At 49.8% G+C, this 27,842-nt stretch overlaps 2 protein-coding genes across 6 annotated transcripts; both read left to right on the plus strand.

Moving 5' to 3' along the window:
- The first annotated feature begins 73 nt into the window (after positions 1-73).
- ATRAID (all-trans retinoic acid induced differentiation factor) lies at positions 74-4,139 on the plus strand. 4 transcript variants are annotated; one of them, XM_016209517.2, is made up of 7 exons: positions 74-202; positions 873-994; positions 2,640-2,711; positions 2,924-2,995; positions 3,092-3,213; positions 3,486-3,583; positions 3,810-4,139. In XM_016209517.2, the coding sequence occupies exons 1-7, from the start codon at positions 104-106 to the stop codon at positions 3,906-3,908; spliced, it is 684 nt and encodes a 227-aa protein (XP_016065003.1). In that variant the 5' UTR covers positions 74-103; the 3' UTR covers positions 3,909-4,139. The 4 variants fall into 4 exon arrangements, with proteins under 4 accessions (XP_016065003.1, XP_087679558.1, XP_016065010.1 ...); XM_016209532.2 differs by lacking the exon at positions 74-202 and adding an exon at positions 209-759; XM_087823432.1 differs by lacking the exon at positions 3,810-4,139 and having other exon boundaries at positions 3,395-3,569.
- A 198-nt stretch (positions 4,140-4,337) lies between these two features.
- On the plus strand, positions 4,338-27,242 carry CAD (carbamoyl-phosphate synthetase 2, aspartate transcarbamylase, and dihydroorotase). Of its 2 annotated transcripts, none has more exons than XM_016209545.2 (44): positions 4,338-4,592; positions 4,837-4,976; positions 6,842-6,971; positions 7,871-8,013; positions 8,188-8,329; positions 8,527-8,698; positions 8,898-9,083; positions 9,268-9,380; positions 9,691-9,836; positions 10,101-10,232; positions 10,381-10,614; positions 10,744-10,965; positions 11,138-11,326; positions 11,723-11,847; positions 12,009-12,139; positions 15,491-15,603; positions 16,060-16,304; positions 16,521-16,767; positions 17,151-17,249; positions 17,439-17,663; positions 17,743-17,925; positions 18,121-18,339; positions 18,618-18,785; positions 19,363-19,545; positions 19,647-19,751; positions 20,185-20,424; positions 20,669-20,750; positions 21,040-21,206; positions 21,356-21,520; positions 21,697-21,828; positions 22,031-22,232; positions 22,592-22,782; positions 22,889-23,029; positions 23,230-23,331; positions 23,742-23,838; positions 24,440-24,484; positions 24,585-24,757; positions 24,868-24,942; positions 25,446-25,658; positions 25,836-25,961; positions 26,141-26,296; positions 26,383-26,484; positions 26,692-26,786; positions 26,896-27,242. In XM_016209545.2, the coding sequence occupies exons 1-44, from the start codon at positions 4,511-4,513 to the stop codon at positions 26,996-26,998; spliced, it is 6,681 nt and encodes a 2,226-aa protein (XP_016065031.1). In that variant the 5' UTR covers positions 4,338-4,510; the 3' UTR covers positions 26,999-27,242. The 2 variants fall into 2 exon arrangements, with proteins under 2 accessions (XP_016065031.1, XP_016065037.1); XM_016209551.2 differs by having other exon boundaries at positions 24,588-24,757.
- The last annotated feature ends 600 nt before the right edge of the window (positions 27,243-27,842 follow it).

The following is a 27,842-nucleotide window of genomic DNA, read 5'->3' on the forward strand; positions in this document are numbered from 1 at the left end:
ACCCTGCGCGGCCAACTGGCCGCACTACTAGTCCACGCCCCCTGGGGGCGGAGCCACGCGCCAAATCTCGCGATCTGCTGAGAAGGACTCGGAAAGCCAAAAAATGTCCTCTCGCGGTCCTGGCAGGCCTCGGATCCCGCTACCGTGGGCTGCGGCCCTTCTCCTCGCTCTGGGCGTGGAAAGGGCTCTGGCGTTACCCGAGGTACAGAAGCAAGTTAGAGGTCGGACTGAAGCAGAGGTGCTGGGCCAGCTTGTGTGTCGCGCTCAGCCGCCCTCAGCTCTCCCCAGCCGGTCGGCTTCCCTGGTTTTGCCCTTGAGGCCTTACCAGCCGAAGCCCAGCGGGCTGGCGCTCAAGATTCCTCACTCTGCGCAGATTTCCCAGAACCGTTGCCCTGCTGACATCCAAAGAGCCTTTGATCTTTGACCTCCTCGCACCTTAATCTTTCAGTAACTTTTAAGTTCCTTCTACAGATGAGCCCTTTGGCTCTTCAGGCTCTCCACGCACGAGTGCCTTATATCGTGCGGTGGCAGGATTGTCTGTAATGCTTGCTGAGTTATTTGTGTACCTGTAATCCTTTTACACTCGGCCAGACCGGGGCTGTCAGATTGAGAAGTCACTGGTGAGGATATAATACATATGTTCGGATAGTGATCCTCAAAGATGAGAGCCTTCTCTGGGTGTAGTCTGGTGCAGAAAGTCTCTGGTGCGCTGATTTGGCGCTTGGGAAGAAAGGCATCTCCTAGTCAAACCGGATAAAGGTAGGACACTTCCCTAGTTCTGGAGAGGTGTGCTGGCAGTTAACTTTTGATTACTGTTTGTTCTTTTCTTGGCTTTATTTTCTGGAGTCCTAATCGTTTTCTCTCTTCTGCAGATATGCATCCAGTGCCCAGGGCGTGTGCGAAATTTGTCAGAAGTGGCCCTTTATTGTAAGCAGACGCCAGAGCTAATGTTGTACTCCCGCTGCTGCCTGAATCAGAAGGGCACCATCCTGGGGTGAGGGAGGAGAAGACATCCCTGGATAGTGGAAAAGAGTCCCCAACCCAGATTCATCAAGGCTTGCCTGATTGGCTTTTGAGATAAATATTTGTGCCTATTTTGGAGGCATTTCAACCATGATTTTCATACTTTTAAATCTGTTATAGCATTTTTGGCTAAGTAGACAATCCTGCGGTTCTTCCTGGTTTAAACTACATACAAGTCTTAATTTTTGCCTGTTTTATTTTAAAGGCTTTTATGGCTTTGGTTTTTGTTTATTATCAAGGCTTTGGGTTATTTACTGTGTCTCCATGAAATGACCCCCTTAGCCTCCAAGACACTATGCTAATACGGTCCTCCCCCCCCCTTTCTGATTAATTCATGTTTGTCTTTGGGGCAAATTCCTCTACCTGTCCCCTTGTGCAGGTTAGTACCTGCATTTTCTCCCTTTATACCCTTGAGAATTCACCTAATTCTTATAGCTTCAACTGTAGCCACCATGTAGGTGTCCCCCAAATTAGATCTCTTTTAGTATCCTTTGACCTCTCTCCAAGCAGGTGCTTCTGGCTTCCTACTAACATTCCCTCTTGAGTGCACTCTCACTTCAAACTCAAAATATCATGTCTTGCTTCCATTCTCCTCTTTCCCTAATCTACCTAAATTCTTCTGTGTTAAATTTTCTGAAAACCAAATTTTTTTCATTACCATTCTCTGGCTTTAAAATTAGATTTCCAATTAATTGTCCACTGAAACCCTTCAAAAGCACTGTACCTTTGTTTCTTTATTTGGTTTTTGTTCAGGCTTCTCTCCTTACCTGAAATTGCCTTCCTCCACCAAATTAAGACTATCTGTTCTTTAATTCCAATATCTTTTGTGATTTCTCCCTACTACTAAATACCACAATATTTTTTTACTTCCACTAACCTTAGTGTCTGTACTACTCAAATTTATTTATATATTGTCCTGTGATTTCTTTCATATTTAATGTTTTTATTTTTGGTCTTGTTCCCCTACAACATTGTAAGCCATTTGAAAGCTAAGATACTGAGGGGTTTTTTTATACTCCAGATTTTTGCAGTTAGTAGGCACTCAGTAAATACTTGTAGAATAAAGGAACAGACAGCAATAGATACTGAAGAAAATAATGTGGCATGGTCCTTAATATCCACTAGTTTACATCCAATCTGTGGTAGAAAATGCACTCAGAAAAAACTTCCATTTCTGTGATTTGAATTTTTTTCCATTTGAAGGTCCTTTGTGGACCTGAGAATCATAATGTGAGATTCATTAATCTAGACAAGAAACAAATTTCTTCCAATATATGCACAGATGCAAAGAACTTTCTGCCATGATAGAAATGTTCCATATTTATACTCTCCAATACAGTAGCTGTTAACTACATGTTAGTGGTTAACTGAACACTTGAAATGCGGGTAGTACAAATGAAGGACTTAATTTTTTTAATTTAAATTAATTTAGGTAGCTACATGTAGCTAGCTAGTGGTGACTGACTTGGACAGTGCAGAATTAAAACATCTACAGCATCTAGTGCATGGCCCTGAACACAGCTGTGTTCAACTAATATTTAGCAGGAAAAGAGTTGTATTAGTCTACACTGGATAGAGAGAGACACATAGTTATACTGATTACCTTATTTCCTCAGGCTGGATCTCCAGAATTGTTCTCTGAAGGACCTTGGTCCAAACTTTCTTCAAGCTCATACTGCTATCATCATGTAAGTGGTTTGTCATCCTCCCTAACAAAAAGTGACTATGATGAAGCGTTGATGGGAAAGTCTTTGAGAATGGGCTCCTAAAAAAATGTTTGAATACTAATGTCATATCTTGGACCACTCAGAATGAGAACTGGAATGCCAGTTAAGGAAGATATGTGGATGTAAGTAGGGTGTTTTCCTGAAGCACGGTGCTAACAGTGTCTGCTTTTCAGAGACCTGCAAGCAAACCCCCTAAAGGATGACTTGGCCAACACCTTTCATGGCTTTATCCAGCTCCAGACTCTGTAAGGGTATGGGGTTAGGGAAAGAATCAAAGAGGGGCAGTGCTGTGAGCTCAGTAACTTTGGGTTGCATACTAAGACTGCTTGTGTTGTGTTCAGGATACTACCACAAGATGTCAGCTGTCCTGGAGGTATTAATGCCTGGAATACTGTCACCTTTTATACAAACAACCAAATCTGTCAAGGGCAAAGGAACCTTTGCAATAGCAGTGCGGACACAGGTATGCTGTCTCACCTCCATCCTTTTGGAAACTGCCTTTCCTCCTTTGTATTCTCCCCGTTAGATCACAAAGATGGTAAAATTGCTTACATGACTTTTGTTCAGGTTTCTGAGGCTCTAACCCCTTGGAAAGAAAAGGTTATGTTCTGATTATCTGTTATCTTTCTTCTCCTTTGACACAGAAATAATTGAGATAATCTAAACTGAAGCAGATATTTGAGAAACATACTTAATGAGATCCAGTGATGTTCTGTGTTTCTCTCTGACTCCCAGAAATATGTCCTGAGAATGGATCTTGTGTGCCTGATGGTCCAGGTCTTTTGCAGTGTGTTTGTGCTGATGGCTTCCATGGCTACAAGTGTATGCGTCAGGTGAGGAATTAGTTCTTCTATTGAGCGATAAGAGAAATGCATAGAGCAAATACCTCTCAGAAAGTAGAGCCATAAGACCAGCAGCTGATTCAAGTTACCTAGTGAAGGAAACGCTGAAAAATTGCCCTGGGTGAGGGGATATACGGTATGCTAGGAAAGAACTGGGTGTTAGGATGTAGCCCTTGGTGTAACGCTGTATGAGTTTTTAAAAATCTTTTATTCACAGGGATCATTCTCGCTACTTATGTTCTTTGGGATTCTGGGATCCACCACATTATCCATCTCCATCCTGCTGTGGGGAACCCAACGCCGGAAAGCTTCATGAACTCCATAGGTCTTCCTACTGACCTGAAGATCATCTCAGTCTATTGTAGCCGAGCCAGGGAGATTTGCTTCCTAGATAGGCTGGCCAGAGGATCCTCCTCAAGGATAAAGCCATGGATGGAAGGAAGATGGAACCTTGTACAACACTGGAGTGGCACATTCCAGTCCGGGAGTGGACCTGTACCTGTTCCCATTTGTGCTGTTAACGATAATAAACTTTTTTTTTTTTTTTTTTTAGGGGAAGGTGTCCGGCTTTGTGTGTTTCTTGGTTGGGGTGGAGAAGGCATCTTTCTTTCACAGGCTTCTCCGGGCTTTGCGCTGCGTAGGAAGGAGCCTCCAACTTCGCCCCGCCCCTCCCCCCGCCCCGGCTCTTACGTGCCGGCCCCGCCCCTCACGCCGTCCGCTTTCCGCGCCGCCGCAGTCCGCAGCCTCCCGGCACTCCTGGGGCTTCGGCGCTTTCCGCCGCGCACTTGCTCCGGGCATCCGCGCCGCTAGCCACGTGTACCGACTCCGGGCTCGCAGTCCTCACGTGGTTCCAGCACAGGTGGAAACTTGCTGTGCTTCCAGCGTCTCAGTTTGCCCACGTCTCTAAGCTCCGTTCCCATGGCGACCCTGGTGTTGGAGGATGGGTTGGTTCTGCGGGGCCAGCCCTTTGGGGCCGCTGTGTCGACTGCCGGAGAAGTGGGTAAGCAAGCCTGGTCCGGCTGCCGACCTCATCCCACTCTTTGCTGCCCTTCTGTGCCCAGCCTGCCCTGTCCAGACCCCGCCATTTTCCCGCCTGCACCCCCGCTTCTACACCCCGCCTAAGTCCCCAGCTTAGCCCCTTTCATCTCACAGTCGAGGCAGCCTCCACTGGGGCATTCCCATCGAGTGGGGCAGTGTTCCGAAGCAGGCCCGGCCTGAGCCCCAGCCCTGCCTCTCTCTTGCAGTGTTTCAAACCGGTATGGTCGGCTACCCCGAGGCCCTCACAGACCCTTCCTACAAAGCACAGATCTTAGTGCTGACATATCCTTTGATCGGCAACTATGGCATCCCCCCAGATGAAGTGGATGAGTTCGGTCTCAGCAAGGTAGCCACATCCAATGCTTTCTCTGAATTCCTTTTCAAATCAGTAATTATTAACTTAGTGAAGTGAAGACATTGACATTCTTCTAGGCATCCTGGAGAGAACAAAGATACATACCGAAGTGATAAAACAAGTACTATGCAGGGCTTAAGTACCTTGAGAAGCGCAGTGCTGGAGGCCAAGCCAGAATCTGGGCTTTGGTAAGGAACCAGTGAAATGAAAAAAAACACACAACCAAAATAGGGAACCAGTGAAGATTTTTTAGCAGTAGAGTCCTGTGATGATGGGAGCAATGCTTTCAGAGTAAATAGGTTAGTGGGAAAGAGACTATAAACTAGGGTCACACCCTTTCCAGTGACAGTGGGTCCCAGTTCAGCTACCAAACCAATGAAGTTGATTATCACTTTCTAAACCTACTTTCCTTACCTTGCCTCATTTTCTACCACTTTTCAGTAGAGTTCTTACATCTAGATAAGAAAATTCAGCTTCTTCCCACAGTGAGGTTCCCCTATTCCTCCTCCTCTGGAATTTGTATATTAAGTTGCCCTCTGAGAGTTCAAGTAATAAAAAAATGAACAAGTTAATAGAAGTCACCATAGCCTAGTTGCAGTATTTCTCAAATTTGTTTTGTTGTGATTTAGGCTTACTGAGCCTTAATTCTTAATTTGCCTTCCACTTGGGAAAGGGAACTATAGGTAAGGGACATACTTGTTATTTCTCGACAGAACCATTCCTCATCACAAACCTATTAATACACTGCATTGTGGTTTATAATGCGGTATATTGCTTAACATGTCAGTCTTCAGCTTTGTCAACTGTAAACACAGACAAAATTGATTTTATAAACCTGCAAAATTGAGGCCCTGACAGAATCAGGGTAAGGTCTCCTAGAGCCACCAGATCACCACAGATGCTTTTGTGGCACATGTGTTATGAACACACTTGTTCATGTGTAGACTAGTCTTCCTGGACACAGGGTTCTGCCAAACTATCCTTCAAATCCCTAAATAACAATCTCAATATCTATCTTTCTTTAAATCTTTCATTAAGCAGATGTAATTTGAATATGTTACTCCCTCCCTCATAAATGACCTGTTTAGTTACTAAGTGCTTATACGTTGGATAACAAATTTGTGTTATCTTTTTAAAAATATAATTCCCTATGAAGGAGGAGGGTATAATCATGTGTAGTATTATTCCCTGAACCTTTATTTTTATTTAGTAAGATACTGTGCGTCTACCTGTTTCACACTGTTTTTATCACACTCTGTAATTACCATCTTGTTTATTTACGTGTTACCTTGTTAATTTTCATGCTCCCTAAGTAACAAATTAATGTTGTGACTGATAGGGACCTTGTCTTTTTTCATGCTCTCTGTTCTTCCCCCAGCACTCAGTAAATGTTTATTGGCTGCTACCATGTATTAGTCACCTTGCTCTTGAGGAGTTCACAGTTCTGTGAAGAAGACACAAACACATTCATATTACCATGTAAATAGCAAGAACAGTGGAAATGAAGTGAGCTTAGGTGAGCTCTAAGGAGGAGGCACAAGCTGCAGTGGGCGAGTGGGGGTAGCTTCACAGAAGAGGGGATTTGTGATCTCAGTTTTGGATAAAGGAAAAGGAAGGAAAAAGGAAAATGTCATTTTCAATTATTAATCAGGCACCTTGGGCCCATGTGTTCAGTATTTCATATGGGGGGCAGCACTGTTGATAAAGGGCAAAAGCATGAGATGCTTGGTGTGTTTAAGGAATGACAGGTCACTCAGTGTGGCTGAAGTACAGGGTTCATGCCATACAAGGGGAAGAGATGACATAGGAAGGTGTATGGCCCTGAGCTCCTCATGATCTCTTCCTTCCATCAACAGTGGTTTGAATCCTCGGGGATCCATGTGGCAGGTCTGGTGGTAGGTGAGTGCTGCCCCACGCCCAGCCACTGGAGTTCCATCTGCACCCTGCACGAGTGGCTGCAGCAGCATGGCATACCTGGCCTGCAAGGTATGGTGCAAGCACAAATGTGTTTGGGCAGAGCACAGGTGCTTGGGTGGAAAGAATCAAGAGATCTCTGAGCACTATTGGGACTGGAGTCCAAGGTGATAGAAGGAATCTGATTTGAAGGTTTAGATTGGGGTCTGGGGCAAGGAACTTGAGCTCTTGCTCAGATGGAAAAGTTCCAACATACAAAAGGAGAGAATAGTATATAATGAACCCCAGCTTGTATAGCCACCAACTCAGGGCTAAACTTATTTTATCACCAGTACTGTAACCCCCAGATTGTTTTGAAGCAAATCTCAGACATTGTATGATTTCATCCATAAATAGTTAAATATCTATGAAAAAATAATCCTTTTAAAACATGACACGATAACATCAAAAATTTCAAAAATTAACAATAATTCCTTAATATCAAATATCCAGGCAAAGTTTAAAATGTTCCCAGTTACCAAATTTTTTTGTTTGTGTGATTTGTTTATTTGAATCTAGATCTGAACAAGATCCATACATTGCTTTTGGCTATATCTTTTTAGTCTATGGGCTTTGTAACCTATTTGATAATAACAGGTCAGTTTTTCTTTGGAGTATCCCACAGTCTGCATTTTGTTGATTACATTCCTATAGTGTCATTTAGCATGTTCTTTTTTTGTAAACAGATAAATCTTGATATCATTTTCTGTAAACAAATAGATCTGGAATCATGGTATAATTCAGATCTGATATTTTTGGCAAGAATACTTGATGGTGTAGTGTATTTTCATCAGGATGGCTTAGGATTTTGATGCCCATGGAACAGCTGTGTGTGACTCAGGGCTCTGGGATGGAAGTTCTTCTGGAAGCCTTAACCTCATGCACGACTGAGTAGGGGGAGTGTGATCTCTCAGCATGTGCTGCTTTGACAGGAGTGGACACTCGGGAGCTGACTAAGAAGTTGCGAGAGCAAGGGTCTCTGCTGGGAAAGCTGGTCCAGGATGGGACAGATCCTTCAGCCCTGCCATTCTTGGACCCCAATGCCCGCCCTCTGGTGCCGGAGGTCTCCATTAAGGTACAGAGGTAGAGTGGGAGAGTGTTGCAAGCTATAGCACAGTAGTTACAGTCTGTCCATAACTGGGGAGAGCACTTAAGGGAGAATCAGAAGAGGCCTCAAAGTTAGGGGGTTGGTGTGCGCATATCTGTACCCACTGATCACAGCCACCAACCGTTGCCTTTTATTTCTCAGGCTCCACGGGTATTCAATGTGGGGGGTACCCCTCGGATCCTTGCTTTGGACTGTGGCCTCAAGTATAATCAGATCCGGTGCTTGTGCCAGCGTGGGGCGGAGGTCACTGTGGTACCCTGGGACCATGCATTGGACAGCCAGGGTGAGTAGCTGGGGTCTCTATAGGACCACAGACAAAACAGCATGGGTGGAAGGTCTCTCCCTTGGTCTAATTGCTAAAAGTCAACATGAGTTGCAGGGAAGACAATGAAGATAAGGCCTTTTGCCCTAATGGTAAGGGCTGCAAGTGTGTCTCTAGTTGAATACTGGTTTTGATGTTATCTTTTTTGCTGGTTTCAGAATATGAGGGTCTCTTCCTGAGTAATGGCCCTGGTGATCCTGCCTCCTATCCCAATGTGATATCTGCAGTGAGCCGTGTCTTATCCCAACCTAATCCCCGGCCTGTCTTCGGGATCTGCCTGGGACACCAGCTATTGGCCTTAGCCATTGGGGCCAAGACTTATAAGATGAGGTGGGACTTATGGGAAGAGGAAGGGCCTGCACTACTGACATGAGGGGTGGGGAGTCTTGGGAAGGGGCATAGAGTTGGTGTTCATTAGAGTTGAAACAGAGCGGGAGCTATTGAGTCCTGAGATCAGTATGAGTTGGGTTTGGTCCAGTGGGGAAGGAGGGTGAAAGGGGCCTGTGGCTCAGCATGCTTCCATCTCCAGATATGGGAACCGAGGCCATAACCAGCCATGCTTGCTGGTGGGCTCTGGGCGCTGCTTTCTGACATCCCAGAATCATGGGTTTGCTGTGGAGACAGACTCACTGCCGGCAGGCTGGCTTCCTCTCTTCACCAACGCCAATGATCATTCCAATGAAGGCATTGTACATGACAGCCTGCCCTTCTTCAGGTGAGCTTGGGTGATTCTGGCAGAGTGACCGAATGTGTACAGCTTTGAAGCCCCCTGGGACTGGAAGATCAAAAAGTAAAGAATCATAGCAGGCCCCAGTTATCTATTCCACTTCCCACCTCTGAGGCTGCCAGTGCCCAGGCCAGTGATGATGACAGGTTTTGTGACCCAATTTCCTCAACAGTGTCCAGTTTCACCCAGAGCACCAAGCTGGTCCTTCAGATATGGAGCTTCTTTTTGATATCTTTCTGGAAACTGTGAAAGAGGTCACAGCTGGAAACCCTGGGGGCCAGACAGGTAAGCAGCTGAGAGGAACTGGGATGTGGAACCCAGAACAGGGCTAGCTCTAGGATGGACATACCCCAGGAAACTGATAGACGTTTGGGAAGTTGAGGTAGGGTGGGAAGGCAACAAAACTGAGATGATTTATTTATACTCCTACTGAAAGCTGCTCCTGACTCATGAGTCCTGGGTTCTGGTTCTGACTCTGCCACTCATTAGAGGCATGACACATTCTGGACTCTTCTGTAAAGTGAGGGGGGTTAATCCAGATGATTTCTGTCAGGTCTCATTCAGCTAACAGTCTGACTTTTCTTTGTTTTCACAGTTCGACAGCGGCTGACTGAGTGCCTCTGTCTGCCTGGGACTCCCAGCCCAGGTGCTGGGCTTCCACCGTTACGGAAGGTTCTGATCCTGGGCTCGGGGGGCCTCTCCATTGGCCAAGCTGGAGAGTTTGACTACTCAGGTTCTCAGGTAAATCATGGCCATCCTGCCCCTCCGGGTGTGTGAGCCTTAGGAATGAGCACGCTTGTTGAAGAGAAAGGCTGAGGCCTCAGCATTGGTTGTGGGAGGAAATGGAGGAGGTCTGGGGACTGTGCGGATGGGTGAGGTCCTGAGGAGTAGAAGTTGGTTGTTAGGGACTAAGAATACAGGGAGGAGAGGAAGAGAAGTGCCCGCCTGAGACTGTTTACAGTCTTGCTTCTGCAATGGAGGCTGACATGCCATTTTTCTCCCTAGGCGATCAAGGCCCTGAAGGAGGAAAACATCCAGACATTGCTGATTAACCCCAACATTGCCACAGTGCAGACCTCCCAGGGGCTGGCTGACAAGGTCTATTTTCTTCCCATAACGCCTCACTACGTAACCCAGGTAGGTGTCACTGGGGTAAGGCTGGACTGAGGAGGAGGACCTGTGTGGGCAGGGGGATCCGGTGGTCATGCTGGGTTTCTAAACATCTTTGATCCATTTCCTAACCCCAAGGTCTTAATGCCTGTCATTCCTCCCTCTCCTTCCACAGGTGATTCGTAATGAGCGCCCAGATGGCATATTACTGACTTTTGGGGGCCAGACAGCTCTGAACTGTGGTGTGGAGCTGACCAAGGCTGGGGTGCTAGCCCGGTATGGGGTCCGGGTCCTGGGCACACCCGTAGAGACCATTGAGCTGACTGAGGACCGGCGCGCTTTTGCCTCCAGGATGGCAGAGATTGGAGAATACGTGGCCCCCAGTGAGGCAGCAAGTTCTCTTGAACAGGTTTGAGAGGTGGTAGAGGGAAGTAGAACGGTGTCATTTTCTTTACACTTTATTTTCTCTGTACCCAGGAACCCTCTGTGCAAGCAGTCAAGGCCCAACCTGTTTATTCACCTCTTCTGCTTCTTGCAGGCCCAGGCAGCTGCTGAGCGACTGGGGTACCCTGTGCTGGTACGTGCAGCCTTTGCCCTGGGCGGCCTGGGCTCTGGCTTTGCCTCTAACAGGGAGGAGCTCTCTGCTCTCGTGGCCCCAGCTTTTGCCCATACCAGCCAAGTCCTGGTAGACAAGTCCCTGAAGGGATGGAAGGAGATTGAGTATGAGGTGGTGAGAGACGCCTACGGCAACTGTGTCACGGTGAGTGATGGAGTCAGGGTGGGAGCAGTGTCAGGCAGTCTGAGCTCTTGTAAGAGCAGAGGCCAGGGCTGTATCTTTGAGGGTTCAGTGTCCCTCAGACCCAGGATGGATACAGCCTCCTGTCTTTCCTGGCCCCCTTGGCAGTGACCACCATGGGACCTTCCCTTCACAGGTGTGTAACATGGAGAACTTGGACCCACTGGGCATTCACACTGGTGAGTCCATAGTGGTGGCTCCGAGTCAGACGCTGAATGACAGGGAGTACCAGCTGCTGCGGCAGACGGCCATCAAGGTGACCCAGCACCTTGGAATTGTTGGGGAGTGCAATGTGCAGTATGCCTTGAACCCTGAGTCTGAGCAGGTGAGACTCTAGGTCCTAGAGCTGATATTCTAGCTGTTGGACCTCCTTCCATAATTTTGAGGTCTCAAGGCCAAGAGGCCTTTGACCCTACAGACCCTGAGGGGACTTTTGCTACATTCCCTTTGGGAAGGGCTTTATTTTCTTACCTTTCTGAGATCTCGCCTAGGTGGGCCTTCTAGGCCAGTTACCTGGTGACTTTTTCTTTTCTTTTCTTTAAATATATCTTTATTGATTTTAGAGAGAGGAAAGGAGAGGGAGAGAGAGAGAAACATCAATGATGAGAGAGTCATTGATCGAGCCCGCAACCCTGATCGCCTTGATCCTAGGTCAACGCTCAACCACTGAGCCACGCCTGGCCGGGCACCTGGTGACTTTTTCTTTTCTCTCTCTTTGTAGTATTACATCATCGAAGTGAATGCCAGGCTCTCTCGCAGCTCTGCTCTGGCCAGTAAGGCCACAGGCTATCCTCTGGCCTATGTGGCAGCCAAGCTGGCTTTGGGCATCCCTCTGCCTGAGCTCAGGTACAAGGGCGGGGAGAGATCAGGGAGGTAAAGAAAACTTATGGACAGGGAATGTGAAAAGGACATTAGCTTGGATGTATGGGGATGGAGAGAGCTACCTGGAAGCTCAACCTTTATATCTCCCACTCTGTTCTTCTGGTGCCCCACCCGATGGCTCCCAGGAACTCAGTGACTGGGGGAACAGCAGCCTTTGAACCCAGCCTGGATTACTGTGTGGTGAAGATCCCTCGCTGGGACCTCAGCAAATTCCTCCGCGTCAGCACAAAGATTGGAAGCTGCATGAAGAGCGTTGGTGAGAGACATCCCGAGACCCCTCCCCAGACCACCCCACGGGGTCCTACCTGTCTCACAAATACAGAATGTCATAGAGTTAGTTCCTTGGCATGACCTTTCAGAGTCTATATTAGCAGCTTCTTGGGAATAGTTTCTCAGAGCTAATAGGGACATTTCAAACTAAGATAGTAGTTCTCAGTAGGAGTGGGGATCAAAGGCATCTGGAAATCTATGTCAGAATACATATGCCACCTCCACTCCCAGATGGCATGTCAGGGTCTCTGGGATTGGGTGGTAGCCATCAGAGCAGCTCATCTCTTTTTTACCATTGAGTAACTGAGGTGCCCATGAAAGGAAAGTGTTGTTCTCTTATACTGTGAGGCCAGTTCCGTGAAACACCACCCACAGCATTTCATGGCATTTTGCCAGTGGCCTTTAGGCTGTTAATGGTAGTGACTGTGCTAGTTTAAATTCTGTTGCTTGGGGCAATTACTGCTGTTTTTCTCTGAACTCTTGAAATCCAAGTCAGCACAGTGGTAGCCATCCTCAGCGCATCTCCTTCTCTGGGCACTTTTTGCCATGGTCATTCAATGAGATTAAAAAAAATTTTTTTTCTAGCACAATGTATAAGATCAAGCAGGATTTCAGAGTCTTTTTTCATAAAAACAAGGAAATTTAGTAGTGAAGTGAATGGGTGTAGCGGTCAGCCTCCGACCAGGGGTAGAGTATGCTGGAATTGAGTTAATATGCTTCCTTATAGTGTCCTTAGACAAACAAGCATGTGCACGAACCAAAGTGCCACCAGCTAAGGATAAGAGCATTTCGTTGTGCTCAAATTTCCATTAAGAGCAATAGTAGCCTTTAAACAAAGTCTGAGCTCAGATATTATTTCAGAATTTTTAGAAATCTTACCAGACTGCCAAGTTGTTCCTTCTGGAGATGAATTTGTTATATGAAAATTATAATAAACATGGGAACGAAGCCATAATTAAATTGTGGCTAAAAGAAGTGGATTGAAAATAGGACGAAGACTGATTCCTAGATGAGACATTCCAGTGTTTTACATCTATTCAAGTATTCTTGGAATGTGATCTTTGGTAGCTTTTTGTAACTTATTATACAAGTAAGATACATCTATCATTGAGAAATTTTAACCAAAGAATAATTAATCACTTGTCACACAAAGATTAATTTGGGCATATATATGATTCCAGAATTTTTCTAGGTATGCAGGTATGAGTGTTGGTGTTTTTTTTTTATCCAAAATAAAAACTTTTATAATATAACCACATTACAAATGAATTAAAATCACTCATAATCTACTTCCATAACACTACTGTTAGTATCTTGATGTTTCTTTGTTTTTTTAAAGAAACAAATATTAGGATCATAAATAAAAAATACAGTTTGTAAATACTTGAAGACAGTGGGGTAAATTTTCAGAGGACATGAACAAAATTTACAGAAGAGGAAATCAGTAAGCAAACGGGTGGGGAAAGAGGGAAGCTCCCTTCTATTAATAAACAGAAATCAAATCTAGCCCTGGCCAAGTGGCTGTTAGAGCATCGTCCCACACACCAAGAAGTTTGCGAGTTTGAGCTCCAGCTGAGGCATGGACAGGACGCAACCGATAGATGTTTTTCTCTCACATCAGTGTGTCTCTCTCTTCCCCTCTCTCTCAAAGCAATAAAAGCATGTCCTCGAGTGAGGATTTAAATAAGTAAATAAATAAATAGAAATTAGTGAAATGAGGTAATATTTTTGCTTATTATCAGAAATTGTTTTAAGTGATTATACACACTTCTTAGAAGGTTAGTTAAACTTACACTTTGTATTATAAAGTACAAACTTCTATAAAGCAATTAATACTTATCAAGACCCAGAAAATGTGTCTTACCTGTTGCCGCTATACTTCTGGAAATTTATCTGAAGGAGCTAACCCAGAACACAGTAAACAGCCCTGTCCGGGTAGCTCAGTTGGTTAGAGCATCGTCCCCATGCACCAGGGTTGCGGGTTTGATCCCAGTCAGGGCACGTACAAGTGTATACCAATGATTGCATAAATAAGTGGGACAAGTCCATGTTTCTCTCTCCCAAATCAATCAATAAAAAAATTAGTTAAAAGAAAGCACAAAAAAATCACAGCCTCACTTAGAGCGATATGCACATCAAAGCTAAATGTCCTTCAGTAAGCAAGCAGTTAAACTGTGGTAAATCACCCAGCTGGTGTGGCTCAGTGGTTGATCAGCGACCCATGAACCAAGAGATCGTGGTTCGATTCCCATGATGTTTCTCTCTCTCCCTCTCCTTTCCTCTGAAATCAGTAATTAAAAAAAAATTTTTTAAAAATTGTGGTAAATTATGCAGGAATTAAACTGGTGGTAATAAGGTCACAGAGCAATGTGAGAACATGCTTGTGATGAGGAAAAAAGCAGATGGAAATTGTATGTGCACTATGATCATGTTTAAAACATACATGCGAAAAAAGTCCAGGAAGAAATACTCTGAAGTGATAATTACAAATGTGATTAGCTCTGGGTAAATTCAGTGAGTAGTGGGATCATTTTCCTATGATCCAGACTTTTTTTTTTAATCCTCACTGAGGATATATTTCCATTGCTTTTCAGAGAGAGTGGAAGGGTGGGGGAGAGAGAAACATTGACGTGAGAGTGAGATCGATTGGTTGCCTCCTGCACGTGCCCCTACTGGGGGCTGAGCCTGCAACCGAGGTAGATGCCCTTGGCCAGAATCGAACCTGGGACCCTTCGGTCCATGGGCCAATGCTCTAACCACTGAGCCAAACCGGCTAGGGCTGATCCATACTTTTTTAAAGTTTTAAAGGATAAGTCAGATTCCAGATGGTCTTCACAATATGAATAAAGAAAACCAAATACCTAGATAACCAATAACGGTTGGGCCACTGTGATAAATTATAACATTCCAATATACACCTGCCCATTTTAGGCACTTTAAGATTTTTAAATTAATTTTTAGAGAGGAAGGGAGAGGGAGAGAAACATCTATCGGCTGCCTTCTGCATACCCCCTACTGGGGATCTAGCCCACAAACCCAGGCATGTGCCCTGATCAGGAATCAAACCAGCAACCTTTTTGGTGCATGGGATGATGCCCAATGAGCCACACCAGCCAGGGCCCATTTTAAGCATTTGAATTCCATATTCACTAATAAAACATGAAAGTTATAGGGGGAAGAGCTGAAAATTTAAGATTTTTCAATAATGAAACACCATAAATCCCACCACCATGGGACTGGACTTGAGAACCTCCCAGAGGTTTGACTATAAACCATAGACATCTGGGCAGCTCCCCTCTACCAACAGGCCCTCAGTCTTTATAGTCTATGTTTCCAGGTGAAGTCATGGGCATTGGGCGTTCATTTGAGGAGGCCTTCCAGAAGGCTCTGCGCATGGTGGATGAGAACTGTGTGGGCTTTGATCACACAGTAAAGCCGGTCAGCGATATGGTAAGTGCACCCCTCCTCCCCCAGCAACACCCCTAAAATGGACCCTGCTGCTCTTTGTCCCAGCCCATGAGCCTGTTACCAGTAATAGTAGTAGCAGTCATTATTGGACATTTGCTGTGTTTTCACTTTGCTGAGAATTTTGTGTAGTTCATTTCATTTATTATATGAGGATGTATTAGGCTTGTTTTTTTCAGATGAGGAAACTGAGGCTTAGAGAGGTTGTGGAACTTGCTCAAAGCCACACAGGCAGTAAGAGGCAGAGCCAGGATCGATGTCCAGGTTTTTGCAATTGCAGGGCCTCTGCTCTGGTCTTCAGTTTCCTTTTCAGAGGTGATGACAGTCATGCTTTCAGTCTTTTTGAGCTGCTGACAGTAGATTGGGAACATTTTGCTTAACATTTTGTCATCTGCCTCTGCACAATTCTTTGTATCCATCTGTCTGCCCTCTCCCCATTAGGAGTTAGAAACTCCAACAGATAAGCGGATCTTTGTGGTGGCGGCCGCTCTGTGGGCTGGCTACTCTGTGGAGCGCCTGTATGAGCTCACACGCATCGATCGCTGGTTCCTGCACCGAATGAAGGGGATCATCGCACATGCCCAGCTGCTGGAGCGGCACCGCGGACAGCCTTTGCCTGCGCACCTGCTGCACCAGGCCAAGCGCCTTGGCTTCTCAGACAAGCAGATTGCCCTTGCGGTTCTCAGGTGAGAGATGGCAGCAAGGGCCTCGGGCTGAGAAACAGAGCAGCCAGACTTTGTACCAGTGAGGGGCCCTTGGAAAGGAGGGAGAGTGGGGAGCTTTGAAGGCCTTGGACCTTCATCCCTAGGTGTTTCCTCTGTGGCCCCTGCCCTGGGATCTTCCTTCCCTACTCAGTCCGTCACCCACTCCCAGGGCCTATGTTCCTGTCCTTTTTCCTTTAGCACAGAGCTGGCTGTTCGCAAGCTGCGTCAGGAGCTGGGGATCTGCCCAGCGGTGAAACAGATTGACACAGTTGCAGCTGAGTGGCCAGCCCAGACAAATTACTTATACCTGACATACTGGAGTACCACCCATGACCTTACCTTTCGAACACCTCATGTCCTGGTCCTTGGCTCTGGCGTTTACCGGATTGGCTCTAGCGTCGAGTTCGACTGGTGTGCTGTGGGCTGCATCCAGCAGCTCCGAAAGGTACAAGAGCTACTCTTTCACACTGTTTTCTTTGCTGTTCTGTTTAGCTCCAGAGGTTGCCTTCCACCCATACTTCATCCTGGCACTTTCTGTTAATTGCTACTCTCTGCATCTATTGTAGGGTTTTGGGATGGGGGCAAGGGTCCCCTTAGCCTGTCTTGTGCCCCACACAAGGCATGTGTCTCCTTTCCAGCACTTTGTACCTACTTCTCCAATACCTACAGTGCTGGCCCTACTTCCTTTCCAAGCCGGGCGAGCTGTACAGCTGTTTCAGGAAGCTGAGGTGGTGCTCTCTAAAGTAGGAGCTTTGGCTTAGTTTCTCCATCTCTTCCTCTCACCTGATTGCTGATATCAGACTCCCCCCCCCCCCCCCCCCATTGCAGATGGGGTATAAGACCATCATGGTGAACTACAACCCAGAGACAGTTAGCACTGACTATGACATGTGTGACCGACTCTACTTTGATGAGATCTCTTTTGAGGTGAGAGGGATGAAGGCTGCCCCTCGGCCTGAGTGGCCAGGATCAATTGGGAGTAGCTGGCTGACCTAAGATTCTTTGGAAGTTGTGGGATGTGAAGGGATGTGGGTGGAGGGTGAGGAGCAGTGAGCCAGAAGGTTGAGGTCCTGACCCCATTTGTCACCACCACTTGTTTCTCCTCCTGCACTGTAGGTAGTGATGGACATCTATGAGCTGGAGAACCCTGAAGGCGTGATCCTCTCCATGGGTGGGCAGCTGCCCAACAACATGGCCATGGCTTTGCATCGGCAGCAGTGCCGGGTGCTAGGCACCTCCCCTGAAGCCATTGACTCCGCTGAGAACCGTTTCAAGTTCTCACGGCTCCTTGATACCATTGGTATCAGCCAGCCTCAGTGGAGAGAGCTCAGTGACCTAGAGGTGGGCTGGGGCCTTGTGGGAGGCTGGAGGATGTCATGGGTTAGTGTGACTAATCTAGCTAAGCTCCCTGCACCCTCAGTCTGCTCGCCAGTTCTGCCAGACCGTGGGGTACCCCTGCGTGGTGCGCCCCTCCTATGTGCTGAGTGGTGCTGCTATGAATGTGGCCTACACTGATGGGGACCTGGAGCGCTTCCTGAGCAGTGCAGCAGCTGTCTCCAAGGAGCACCCTGTGGTCATCTCCAAGTTCATTCAGGAGGCCAAGGTAGGCTACAGACAAGTCTCTGAGGGCAGGCTCCCAGCCCTTAATGAGAACCCTCTCTCTGGTCCTACAAAAATTCATAGGCACAGTGCGCTGGGAAGGATGGGTGTGCTAAAGCTCTTAAAGGAAGGGAGCATCCTGGGGCAAGTGGGAGAAGAAATTGGCCCTTGCCCTATACCACATTGCAATGCCCCCCAGGAGATTGACGTGGATGCTGTGGCCTGTGACGGTGTGGTGGTGGCCATCGCCATCTCTGAGCATGTGGAGAATGCAGGCGTGCATTCAGGGGATGCCACACTAGTGACCCCACCACAGGACATTACTGCCAAGACCCTGGAGCGGATCCAAGCCATCGTGCATGCCGTGGGCCAGGAACTGCAGGTCACGGGACCCTTCAATCTGCAGCTCATTGCCAAGGTAGGAAGAGGGGGCTAAAGGAAGGGACTAAAGGACCACAGCGCCTCCTAGTTGTGTGCCAGCCCCAGTGCCAGGGAGCCCTGCACTGTCTCCTGCCCTCATGAAAGTAGGCAGGAAGGCTGGAGGGATGGGTGATGGCCAGGGCCTGCAGTGTCCTCAGGCTTTAGTACCTGGTTGATTACCCACAGAATAGTGAGTGAGGGGAAGAGCTGAGGTCAGTGGGGTAGTGGCAGCAAGCCCAGCCTGCGGAAGGCCTGACCAATTCTTCTCTACCCCAGGACGACCAGCTGAAAGTTATTGAATGCAACGTGCGTGTCTCTCGCTCCTTTCCCTTCGTCTCCAAGACACTAGGTGTAGACCTAGTAGCCTTAGCCACGCGGGTCATCATGGGGGAAGAAGTGGAACCTGTGGGGCTCATGACTGGCTCTGGAGTCGTGGGGGTCAAGGTAAAGAGGATCGAAACCCTGAGGTTTGCAGTCAGCAGCAGGGGGACAGAGTGGGAGAGAGCTCCTTCACCTCACAAATCGTCGGTCGGTGTGTAGACCAGACACCTACTGAGGGCAGGGCATTGCTAGGCCATAGGTAACAAGATGGCTCCTGTCCCTTAGAAGCTTTCACTCTTGTAATGGGGGGCAAGAGAAGTTGCTTCCAAAAACAGCTTGTTTATAGAACGGTCTGTAATAAACCTACATAGTAGAGATATAAACAAAACGCTAAAGGAGTTTACAGACAGCAGACACCACTTCCAAAAAGGGTGCCCTGGGAAGGCTTGAGAGAAGAGGTGGCACTTGAATGAGGCCTTGAAGGACGGGTGGGGTGTTTGATTTGCATACTGTTGAGGAAGTGTCCTAAGGCCCGGGTGTGTTGGGAAGCACTAGCTGGTGGGTGTAGGGCACACGTAGAGCAGCAGCAGGGCAGGCTCACCTGTTTGGATGGGACAAGGAGAGGGGGCTGTGGCTCCTCTCCCACTGCGCAGAAATGGGCCCCTCACGCCTTGGCCTCTCTCCCATCCTGCTCCCTCAGGTGCCCCAGTTCTCCTTCTCCCGCCTGGCGGGTGCTGACGTGGTGCTGGGTGTGGAGATGACCAGCACCGGGGAAGTGGCCGGCTTTGGGGAAAGCCGTTGTGAGGCCTACCTCAAGGCCATGCTAAGCACTGGCTTTAAGATCCCCAAGAAGAACATCTTGCTGACCATTGGCAGCTATAAGGTATAGAATCTGGAGGGGGGCACCCAGAGAGATGGGGGCAGATGCCCTGACCTTGAAGTGGAAGCCTGGGGCAATACAACCTCATCTTCTGCTTGGTTCAGAACAAAAGTGAGCTGCTCCCAACTGTGCGACTGCTGGAGAGCCTGGGCTACAGCCTCTATGCCAGTCTGGGCACTGCTGACTTCTACACTGAGCATGGCGTCAAGGTACAGGGACTCCACAACGTACCCCACACTGCCTGCCTTCGAGGGTTTGAAAGAGCCAAAGAATGTTTTCCCTCTTCCCCTGCTTTTGTTGTTATTGTACAAATCATGTATATCCCATGCAGAGAGAGAATAGCAGAAAAGCGGAGAGAAAAAAAGCCCTAAAACCTCTCTACTACTCTTAACATTCTGATATATTTTCTTCCAGAATTTTTATCTCTATGTATGTGTGTGGGGGCTCATACTGCACAGAGTCCTTGGTAACCAAGTTTAGATGTCTCCCCTGTCAAGAAATAGACTCTGTCACTAGCAAATAGAGGCAGCCCTGGTCCAGGGGGTACTCAGTCTTCTCATGGGCTCCCAGGCCACCTTCCCTCCCTTCAGGCTGGCCTTCCTGACCCCTCAGGTTAGCCCCAACCTTGTCTCTGGGCCACAGGTAACAGCTGTGGACTGGCACTTTGAGGAGGCAGTCGATGGTGAGTGCCCACCACAGCGAAGCATTTTGGAGCAGCTGGCTGAGAATCACTTTGAGCTTGTGATTAACCTGTCCATGCGTGGAGCTGGGGGCCGCCGTCTGTCTTCTTTCGTCACCAAGGGCTACCGTACCCGACGTCTGGCCGCTGATTTTTCTGTGCCCCTCATCATTGATATTAAATGCACCAAACTGTTTGTGGAGGTATCTGAGACCTGAGTGCAGGGAGAGAGACAGCCAGTGCTAATGGGGGAGGAGGGAGAAGCAAGTGTGTCACGGGATTGGGAAATCTCATTGTGAAGTGGCCATGCTAATAATCAAACTTTATGGCTGCAGAGAGAAAAGGTGAGTGTAGAGAGGTAGGATCCTGGTTTATGGGAAACCCAGTCGCCACCTACAACTCCAAGGATGCCCTTCAATCAGAGCTGACCATGGTTTCCATCTGCAGGCCCTGGGCCAGATCGGGCCAGTCCCTCCTATGAAGGTGCATGTTGACTGCATGACCTCCCAAAAGCTTGTGCGGCTACCTGGTAAGTAGAACTCGGGAGAACCTGGCTCTGGCCACTGGTAACAGCAGTCATAGAGACCCAGTGTGGTGGAAAATGGCTGAGGGGTCCACTCCCTGCCTGGACTGCATAGAGTGTGGAGGCCCCAGCAGCTTTGTCACTCTGAGTTCTTTTATTCCTCAATCCACAGTGCCCTTGACTGAGGAACCTTGCCACCTCTCACCTGTGTTTTCTTGCCACCCCAGCTCACCTCCTTGCTGCCCTTCATGTCTCTGAATCTTCCTTTGATCTTACCACCTCTGTATTGTCCCAGGATTGATTGATGTCCACGTGCACCTTCGGGAACCAGGTGGAACACACAAGGAGGACTTTGCCTCAGGCACAGCTGCTGCCCTGGCTGGGGGCGTCACCATGGTGTGTGCCATGCCTAATACCCGGCCCCCCATCATTGATGCCCCTGCTCTGGCCCTGGCCCAGAAGGTGAGCTCTTGCACTCCTGTTTCATGGTGACCCACTAGCCTCCCCTGCCTCCCTGAGCTCTGCTCCCTCTGCCCCTCCCCAGGAGCCTAGGCCACTGGTGCTAGGCTGGCATGGATGCCACTGGGCCCTATCTCATGTATTCTCTCCAGCTAGCAGAGGCTGGTGCCCGCTGTGACTTTGCCTTATTCCTCGGAGCCTCATCAGAAAATGCAGGGACCCTGGGTACTGTGGCTGGGTCTGCTGCAGGGCTGAAGCTCTACCTCAACGAGACCTTCTCTGAGCTGCGGCTGGACAGCATGGACCAGTGGATGGAGGTAGGGAGTGGGCATGTGGGAGCAGGCAGCCAGACAATCCCTGCTGGCTGGAGGGCCCCAGAGAGTGAGCCAACAGCAGTGAGGAGCCCAGAGAGCTCTGTGAATGCTCTGGGCTCTGACAGGCATGGAGAATCAAAGGCTCTGAGCACTCCTGGAAAATTTATTCTGCCCTCCAGCACTTCGAGACTTGGCCTTCCCATCTTCCCATTGTGGCCCACGCAGAGCGGCAGAGTTTGGCTGCTGTCCTCATGGTGGCTCAGCTGACCCAGCGCTCAGTGCACATCTGTCACGTGGCACGGAAGGAGGAGGTGAGATACACCAGAGGTCCCAATGCTACGTTTGCTTTCCCAGTAACACCTGGAGGTCAGGGGAGGTCTTGGGGGCAGTAAAGGCTCTAAGGAGCCAGAACCCTTAGCTTGTCTACCCCGTAACTTCAAGAAGGGATGTTGGCTGTGGGGATTTTGTAGGGCAAGATCAGGCCTCCTCTAGATCTCCCTGCTCTCCCCCCAGATCCTCCTAATTAAAGCCGCAAAGGCCCGGGGGCTGCCAGTGACCTGTGAGGTGGCCCCCCACCATCTGTTCCTAAGCCGTGACGACCTCGAGCGCCTTGGGCCTGGGAAGGGCGACGTCCGGCCTGAGCTTGGATCTCGCCAGGACGTGGAGGCCCTGTGGGAGAACATGGCTGTCATCGACTGTTTTGCCTCAGACCATGGTGAGAGGGCCCTCCTCTACCCAGCAGGGCCCGTTCCCCAGCTCAGGGGATCTGGGCCAGGACTCTGGCTCCATGAAGACTGGGACTTGATCTGTGTAGTACCCCAGCTTCTAATACAGTGCCTGGTCTGTGATAGGTGCTTGATAAATGTCCATTGAAGAGTGAGCAATTAAGTAAAACTGTAAACAAAAGAATATGGGTAAAGAGTCTGGACTCCAAAAGATGGCAGTAGTCCCTGTTTCCCTATTTTCCCATTCCCAGAAAAAATTAGTGCTGGGAGTGAGGCGGCAGCCCTGGTGGTGGTGTGACTTCCCAGATGTGGAGGTGATTGCTGCTGAGGGTAATGCTCTTTCTCCTAGCCCCCCACACCTTGGAGGAGAAATGTGGGCCTAGGCCTCCCCCTGGCTTCCCCGGGCTGGAGACCATGCTGCCATTGCTGCTGACGGCTGTGAGTGAGGGCCGGCTCAGTCTGGATGACCTGCTACAGCGAATGCACCACAATCCTCGGCGGATCTTTCACCTGCCCCCACAAGAGGACACCTATGTGGAGGTGTGGGGATGATGGGATGTGGGCCCAAAATGGTGGGGGACTCTCCAGCCCTTGGGTTTCTTCCATGAGGTGGGCTTTTCCTAGCATAACTCACCACTCTGGGCAGGTGGATCTGGAGCATGAATGGACAGTCCCCAGCCACATGCCCTTCTCCAAGGCCCACTGGACTCCCTTTGAGGGGCAGAAGCTGAAGGGCACTGTTCGACGTGTGGTCCTACGAGGAGAGGTCGCCTATATTGATGGGCAGGTATGTGTGTGGACTGTGCCCAGTCCCAGTTGTGTCATTTTTGTCCCAGCACATCTGTGCTCCCCACTACCCCCTCCAGCTGCCCTATATGTGGGTGGGCATATTCCCCTAGGGCAATTTGTCTCCTTGCTGGTTTCCATTCCTTCCATCCCAGTCAGGCTCTCTCCTCATTTCTCCCTGCCCCTACCTTCTGTCTGTAGGTTCTGGTGCCTCCAGGCTATGGACAGGATGTACGCAAGTGGCCTCAGGGCGCTGTTCCCCAACTCACACCCTCAACCCCTGCCAGCAGTGAGGTCACCACGGTAGGCACAATGCTCAGGCTGGGATGGAGTGTTGGGAGTTGCAGCCAGGGGTGGGGTTAACGACATAAGCATTTTCATTGGTGGATTCAGGGCAGAAGGCTCTTTACTTGCCCCACCACCTATTTCTGTCTACTGTGAAACAGTTAACTCTCAGTTTAGGAGGCTACCTATGGGAAACACAAACCCATTAACCCAGCCAGACATATCTCTGGGGGCCTGTCATGGAGCCAGCATACATCTCTAGAAGGCAGGGTGTCTGTCCCTGTTAAGGAGAGCATAGTGCTCAGGAGAGGTGGTAGAGAGTGGAATCCATGTGGGTAGCGGGCAGGTTGGCTTTTCATGGCGGATTGAATTTGAGAAAGGGTTGGATCAGTAGTTTTCATTACACTAGACTGATGTTTTCTCTCCAGACACCTGAAAGACCCCGCCGGGGCATCCCAGGGCTTCCTGATGGCCGCTTTCACCTGCCACCCCGAATCCACCGAGCCTCGGACCCAGGTCTGCCAGGTAAGAAAGAGAGGTCCTATTATGTATAGGGTGGGCCACCTGGACTTAGGGATGTGTAGGGACAGGCTCCCCCACCAGTGTCCCCGATAGACAGGATTGGAGACTCAGTGACCTAGGAGCTGATCCAGGCCCTCCCCTCCCAGCACCTAATCATTGTCCACTTATCCTGTCCTTCCTGCCATTCCCTCATCCTAGTACCCACCTTGGCCCAAATCAGTCTGCCTAGCGTAAGGTAGGCATCCCACAGCTCCTTCTCAGAGGCCCTTTTTTGTTGTGGGCAACTGCATTCCTATACGCAGGAGCTGGGATCCCCCGGGGCAGCAGAGCATGGGGTAAATCTAGGTGGTCAGTTGATGTTCCCCTTCCCTAGAATCCTTTTGCCACCAGGGAGGGGACCACTGCTCACACACAATAGCCCCCGTGGGAAATCACATGTGTGTCCCCAGAGCTGCTAGTCCTTCCTGCCCTGCCCTAACCTGCTAGTGCTACTGTGGTGTGAGTCAGTTTAACACAGACACTGTGATTCAGAGTCCGGGGGGACGGGAGGCTCTTTGCAGACCCCAGCCACAGGCTTATATCTGTCCTGTTGCCCTGTTTGCAGCTGAGGAGCCAAAGGAAAAGGCATCTCGGAAGGCAGCTGAGCCAGGTGAGAGACTCCCCAGAACACACACTCACCTCAGGGACCTCTCATCTGGCCTGGGCGGGAGGAACACTCTGACCAGCCTCTTCTGCCCCGTCCCTCACAGCAGAGCTGATGGGAACCCTTGATGGCACCTGCTACCCTCCACCACCAGTACCTAGACAGGCGTCACCCCAGAACCTGGGGACCCCTGGCCTGCTGCACCCCCAGACCTCACCCCTGCTGCACTCATTAGTGGGCCAACATATCCTGTCCGTCCAGCAGTTCACCAAGGATCAGGTGCCTGGGGGAGGGAGGATCGGGACATCCAGAGCTTTAAGGACCTGGCAGCTTGGGACTAGGACCTCTGGAGGCCACTGCCTTTTTAGCTGACTTGGGATTTTTTTTAGATGTCTCACCTGTTCAATGTGGCGCACACGCTGCGTATGATGGTGCAGAAGGAGCGGAGCCTTGACATCCTCAAGGTCAGGATCAGGGCTGTGGGCTGAGGATCCTGGCCCCTGTCAGCAGGGCTGTGCAGTGGTCAGGGGCCTCTTCCCCCTGCCATAAGCCCCTTGTGTGAGCCCGAATCTCCCACTATAACAGCTTTCTCTGTCTGGAAACGCCTGCTGCTCTAGGTGTTCCCCATCTGCCTCCTGTCAGCACATAGCTGACTCGCGAAGCCCTGAGCATCAGCCCCTCACCTGGTCACTTGGTCTGTGCTGATGTACTCATGGGAGAGAGCTAGGACATTTCCTTTTCTCCCAGAGGATGTGTGTCACATTCAGACACTTAGCAATGGCTTTTTGGAAGCAGAGCCTTTAGCTTAGAGTGACACAAATGGTGGAAATTCAGGTCATGGGGAGGTTTGGGAGGAAGGATTCTCTCAGTGCTCCTCTTCTGTAAGTTGGGGAAGGAGGCAAGCAGCAGCCTGTGTGTTCTCTAAGATGAACACACACATACACATTGAATCTTGCTCTCCCCACAGGGGAAGGTGATGGCCTCCATGTTCTATGAGGTGAGCACGAGGACCAGCAGCTCCTTTGCGGCAGCCATGGCCCGGCTTGGGGGCGCTGTGCTTAGCTTCTCAGAAGCCACATCCTCTGTCCAGAAGGGTGAATCCCTGGCTGACTCCGTGCAGACCATGAGTTGCTACGCTGACGTTGTGGTGCTCCGGCACCCCCAACCCGGAGCAGTAGAGGTGAGGCCTCCCTATGCACCTGTGCCTGGGGACCCAGAGGCACAAGGGCCGTTGCTCCATATTCTGTGACTGCAAGTGTCAGGTTGGGCCAGATGGGTGAGGGGACCCAGGGAGAGCGGGACTGAGGCAGGGAGATGCAGAATACAGGATTCTTCTTCCCTGATTCTGCTTTCACAGCTGGCAGCCAAGCACTGCCGGAGGCCAGTGATCAATGCTGGGGATGGGGTTGGAGAGCATCCCACCCAGGCCCTGCTGGACATCTTCACCATCAGGGAGGAGCTTGGGACTGTCAACGGCATGACGGTGAGGGTAGTGGCCTGCCCAGGGAAGGTCTGGTGAGGGAGGCAGTTGTGACGTAGTTCCTTTATTCTGGGAAGGCCACATCAAGGAGGCTTACATCCTGGTCCTGAGGCTGAAAGCTTTGAAATGGGAAGGGAGTGCTCGCTCTGGGGGTCCTCGTGGTGATTGAGTTCCTCCCCTAGATCACTATGGTGGGGGACCTGAAGCATGGACGCACGGTGCATTCCCTGGCTTGCCTGCTCACCCAGTACCGTGTCAGCCTGCGCTATGTGGCGCCTCCCAGCCTGCGCATGCCACCCAAGGTGTGGGCCTTTGTGGCCTCCCGTGGCACCAAGCAGGTGAGACCCTGGGAGGCCATGGGGGGCATAGGTCAGGTAGGCAGAACCTGGCACTGCATTCACCTTGCCTCGGCCTCCCCTTTCAGGAGGAGTTTGAGAGCATTGAGGAGGCGCTGCCCGACACCGATGTGCTCTACATGACACGGATCCAGAAGGAGCGCTTTGGCTCTACCCAGGAATATGAGGCTGTGAGTGCCAGGATTGAGGAGAAAACCAGTGCTGATGCTGCCAGGCATCCTGGCAAGGCTGGGAAGGCTGGGCCCCTGGAGTTTGGTCAGGGCCCCTTGGTTGTGGTAACATTGTGTGGGTGTGGAAAGGACTGGGAAGAGCCCTGGCTGTGGCCTCGTAGCCAGCACTGCCCTGAGGTGCTGACAGGGCCCCGCTCTGTCTCACAGTGCTTTGGACAGTTCATCCTAACTCCCCACATCATGACCCGGGCCAAGAAGAAGATGGTGGTGATGCACCCAATGCCCCGCGTCAATGAGATAAGGTAACATGATGTCAGAACTGATACACTGGGGGCTGGCTGTGGGAGGAGGGCACTGAGTCCTGGATAGGCCACCCCGGGCTTCGTGGTGACTCTCCTCCTTCTCTTGCAGCGTGGAGGTGGACTCGGACCCCCGAGCGGCCTACTTCCGCCAGGCCGAGAATGGCATGTACATACGCATGGCCCTGTTAGCCACTGTGCTGGGCCGCTTCTAGGGCTCAGCTGCTCAGCGTCAGGCCCAGCTGCTGGGCTCAGAATCCAGTGCCCCCCACGGGGGCAGCACACTTAGTAGATGCTCTGGGGCGTCAAGGTAGCTCACGTGCTCGTACACACATGCAGACCATACTTCTGGCACTGGACTGGACTAGAGCTCTCCCCCATGGAGTTGACCTGTCTCCTTTTGCACCTCAATTCTGTACAGTTTTTCTACTGACTTAATAAATAGCTTAGCTGCCTCTAGTTCCTGCTTCCTGGCATGTATTCTGGCTTCAGCATAGGATGCTAAGTGTAATAAGCAAAGCTTTCTTCCAGAAAAAGAACTGGCAGGCTCTTGCTCTAGCCAGGGCTGAGCAGCCAAGCTCAGTGTTACCAGAGTCATGGCTCTTTGGGGTTCTGGGCAGGAACATGCTGTTCTGTTGGTGACCTCTGAGTCCTGAGCTACGCTGATACATGTGCAGCCCTCCTTCCTCAATTAAGTTGCACTCAAAGTCCTGGCGCAAATCATAGTGAAAGAAGGCTGAGCAGCTGGAGCCCGACTGGCGAGCTCCATTACCCTGTAGGCCTTTTCTCTCCTGCCTGGTTAGTCCCCTGCTTCAGTAGCTGAGGCAGCCGTTGATTCTCCGAACCTCACCTTGGAGTTCTCCAGCTGCCGTCACTGCTAGGAGCCCCTCCTGTTATCCCTGGGAACCTCCACTGACACAGGACTTTTCAGACTGGACTAGGGACAGACAGACAGATGCCATGGAGGGCTGAGGAGCACTTTGGCTTGGAAACCTTGGGGTCGGGGACGGGTGGAGTAGCTCATGCATCTGCGGGTTAGGGCTTCTGTGGATCATTCAA

This window comes from Miniopterus natalensis, chromosome 13 (assembly GCF_054644295.1).
Source record: "Miniopterus natalensis isolate mMinNat1 chromosome 13, mMinNat1.hap1, whole genome shotgun sequence".
Taxonomy (NCBI): Eukaryota; Metazoa; Chordata; class Mammalia; order Chiroptera; family Miniopteridae; genus Miniopterus; species Miniopterus natalensis.

Excerpts from the sequence above, each read along its gene's own strand:
- ATRAID (XM_016209517.2), top strand. The coding sequence starts at position 104 with ATGTCCTCTCGCGGTCCTGGCAGGCCTCGGATCCCGCTACCGTGGGCT. Across the intron at positions 995-2,639 it reads CAGAAGGGCACCATCCTGGG|GCTGGATCTCCAGAATTGTT; the intron begins GTGAGGGAGGAG and ends TTATTTCCTCAG. Across the intron at positions 3,214-3,485 it reads CAATAGCAGTGCGGACACAG|AAATATGTCCTGAGAATGGA; the intron begins GTATGCTGTCTC and ends TCTGACTCCCAG.
- CAD (XM_016209545.2), top strand. The coding sequence starts at position 4,511 with ATGGCGACCCTGGTGTTGGAGGATGGGTTGGTTCTGCGGGGCCAGCCC. Across the intron at positions 15,604-16,059 it reads TAAAGCCGGTCAGCGATATG|GAGTTAGAAACTCCAACAGA; the intron begins GTAAGTGCACCC and ends TCTCCCCATTAG. Across the intron at positions 17,664-17,742 it reads GAGAGCTCAGTGACCTAGAG|TCTGCTCGCCAGTTCTGCCA; the intron begins GTGGGCTGGGGC and ends CTGCACCCTCAG.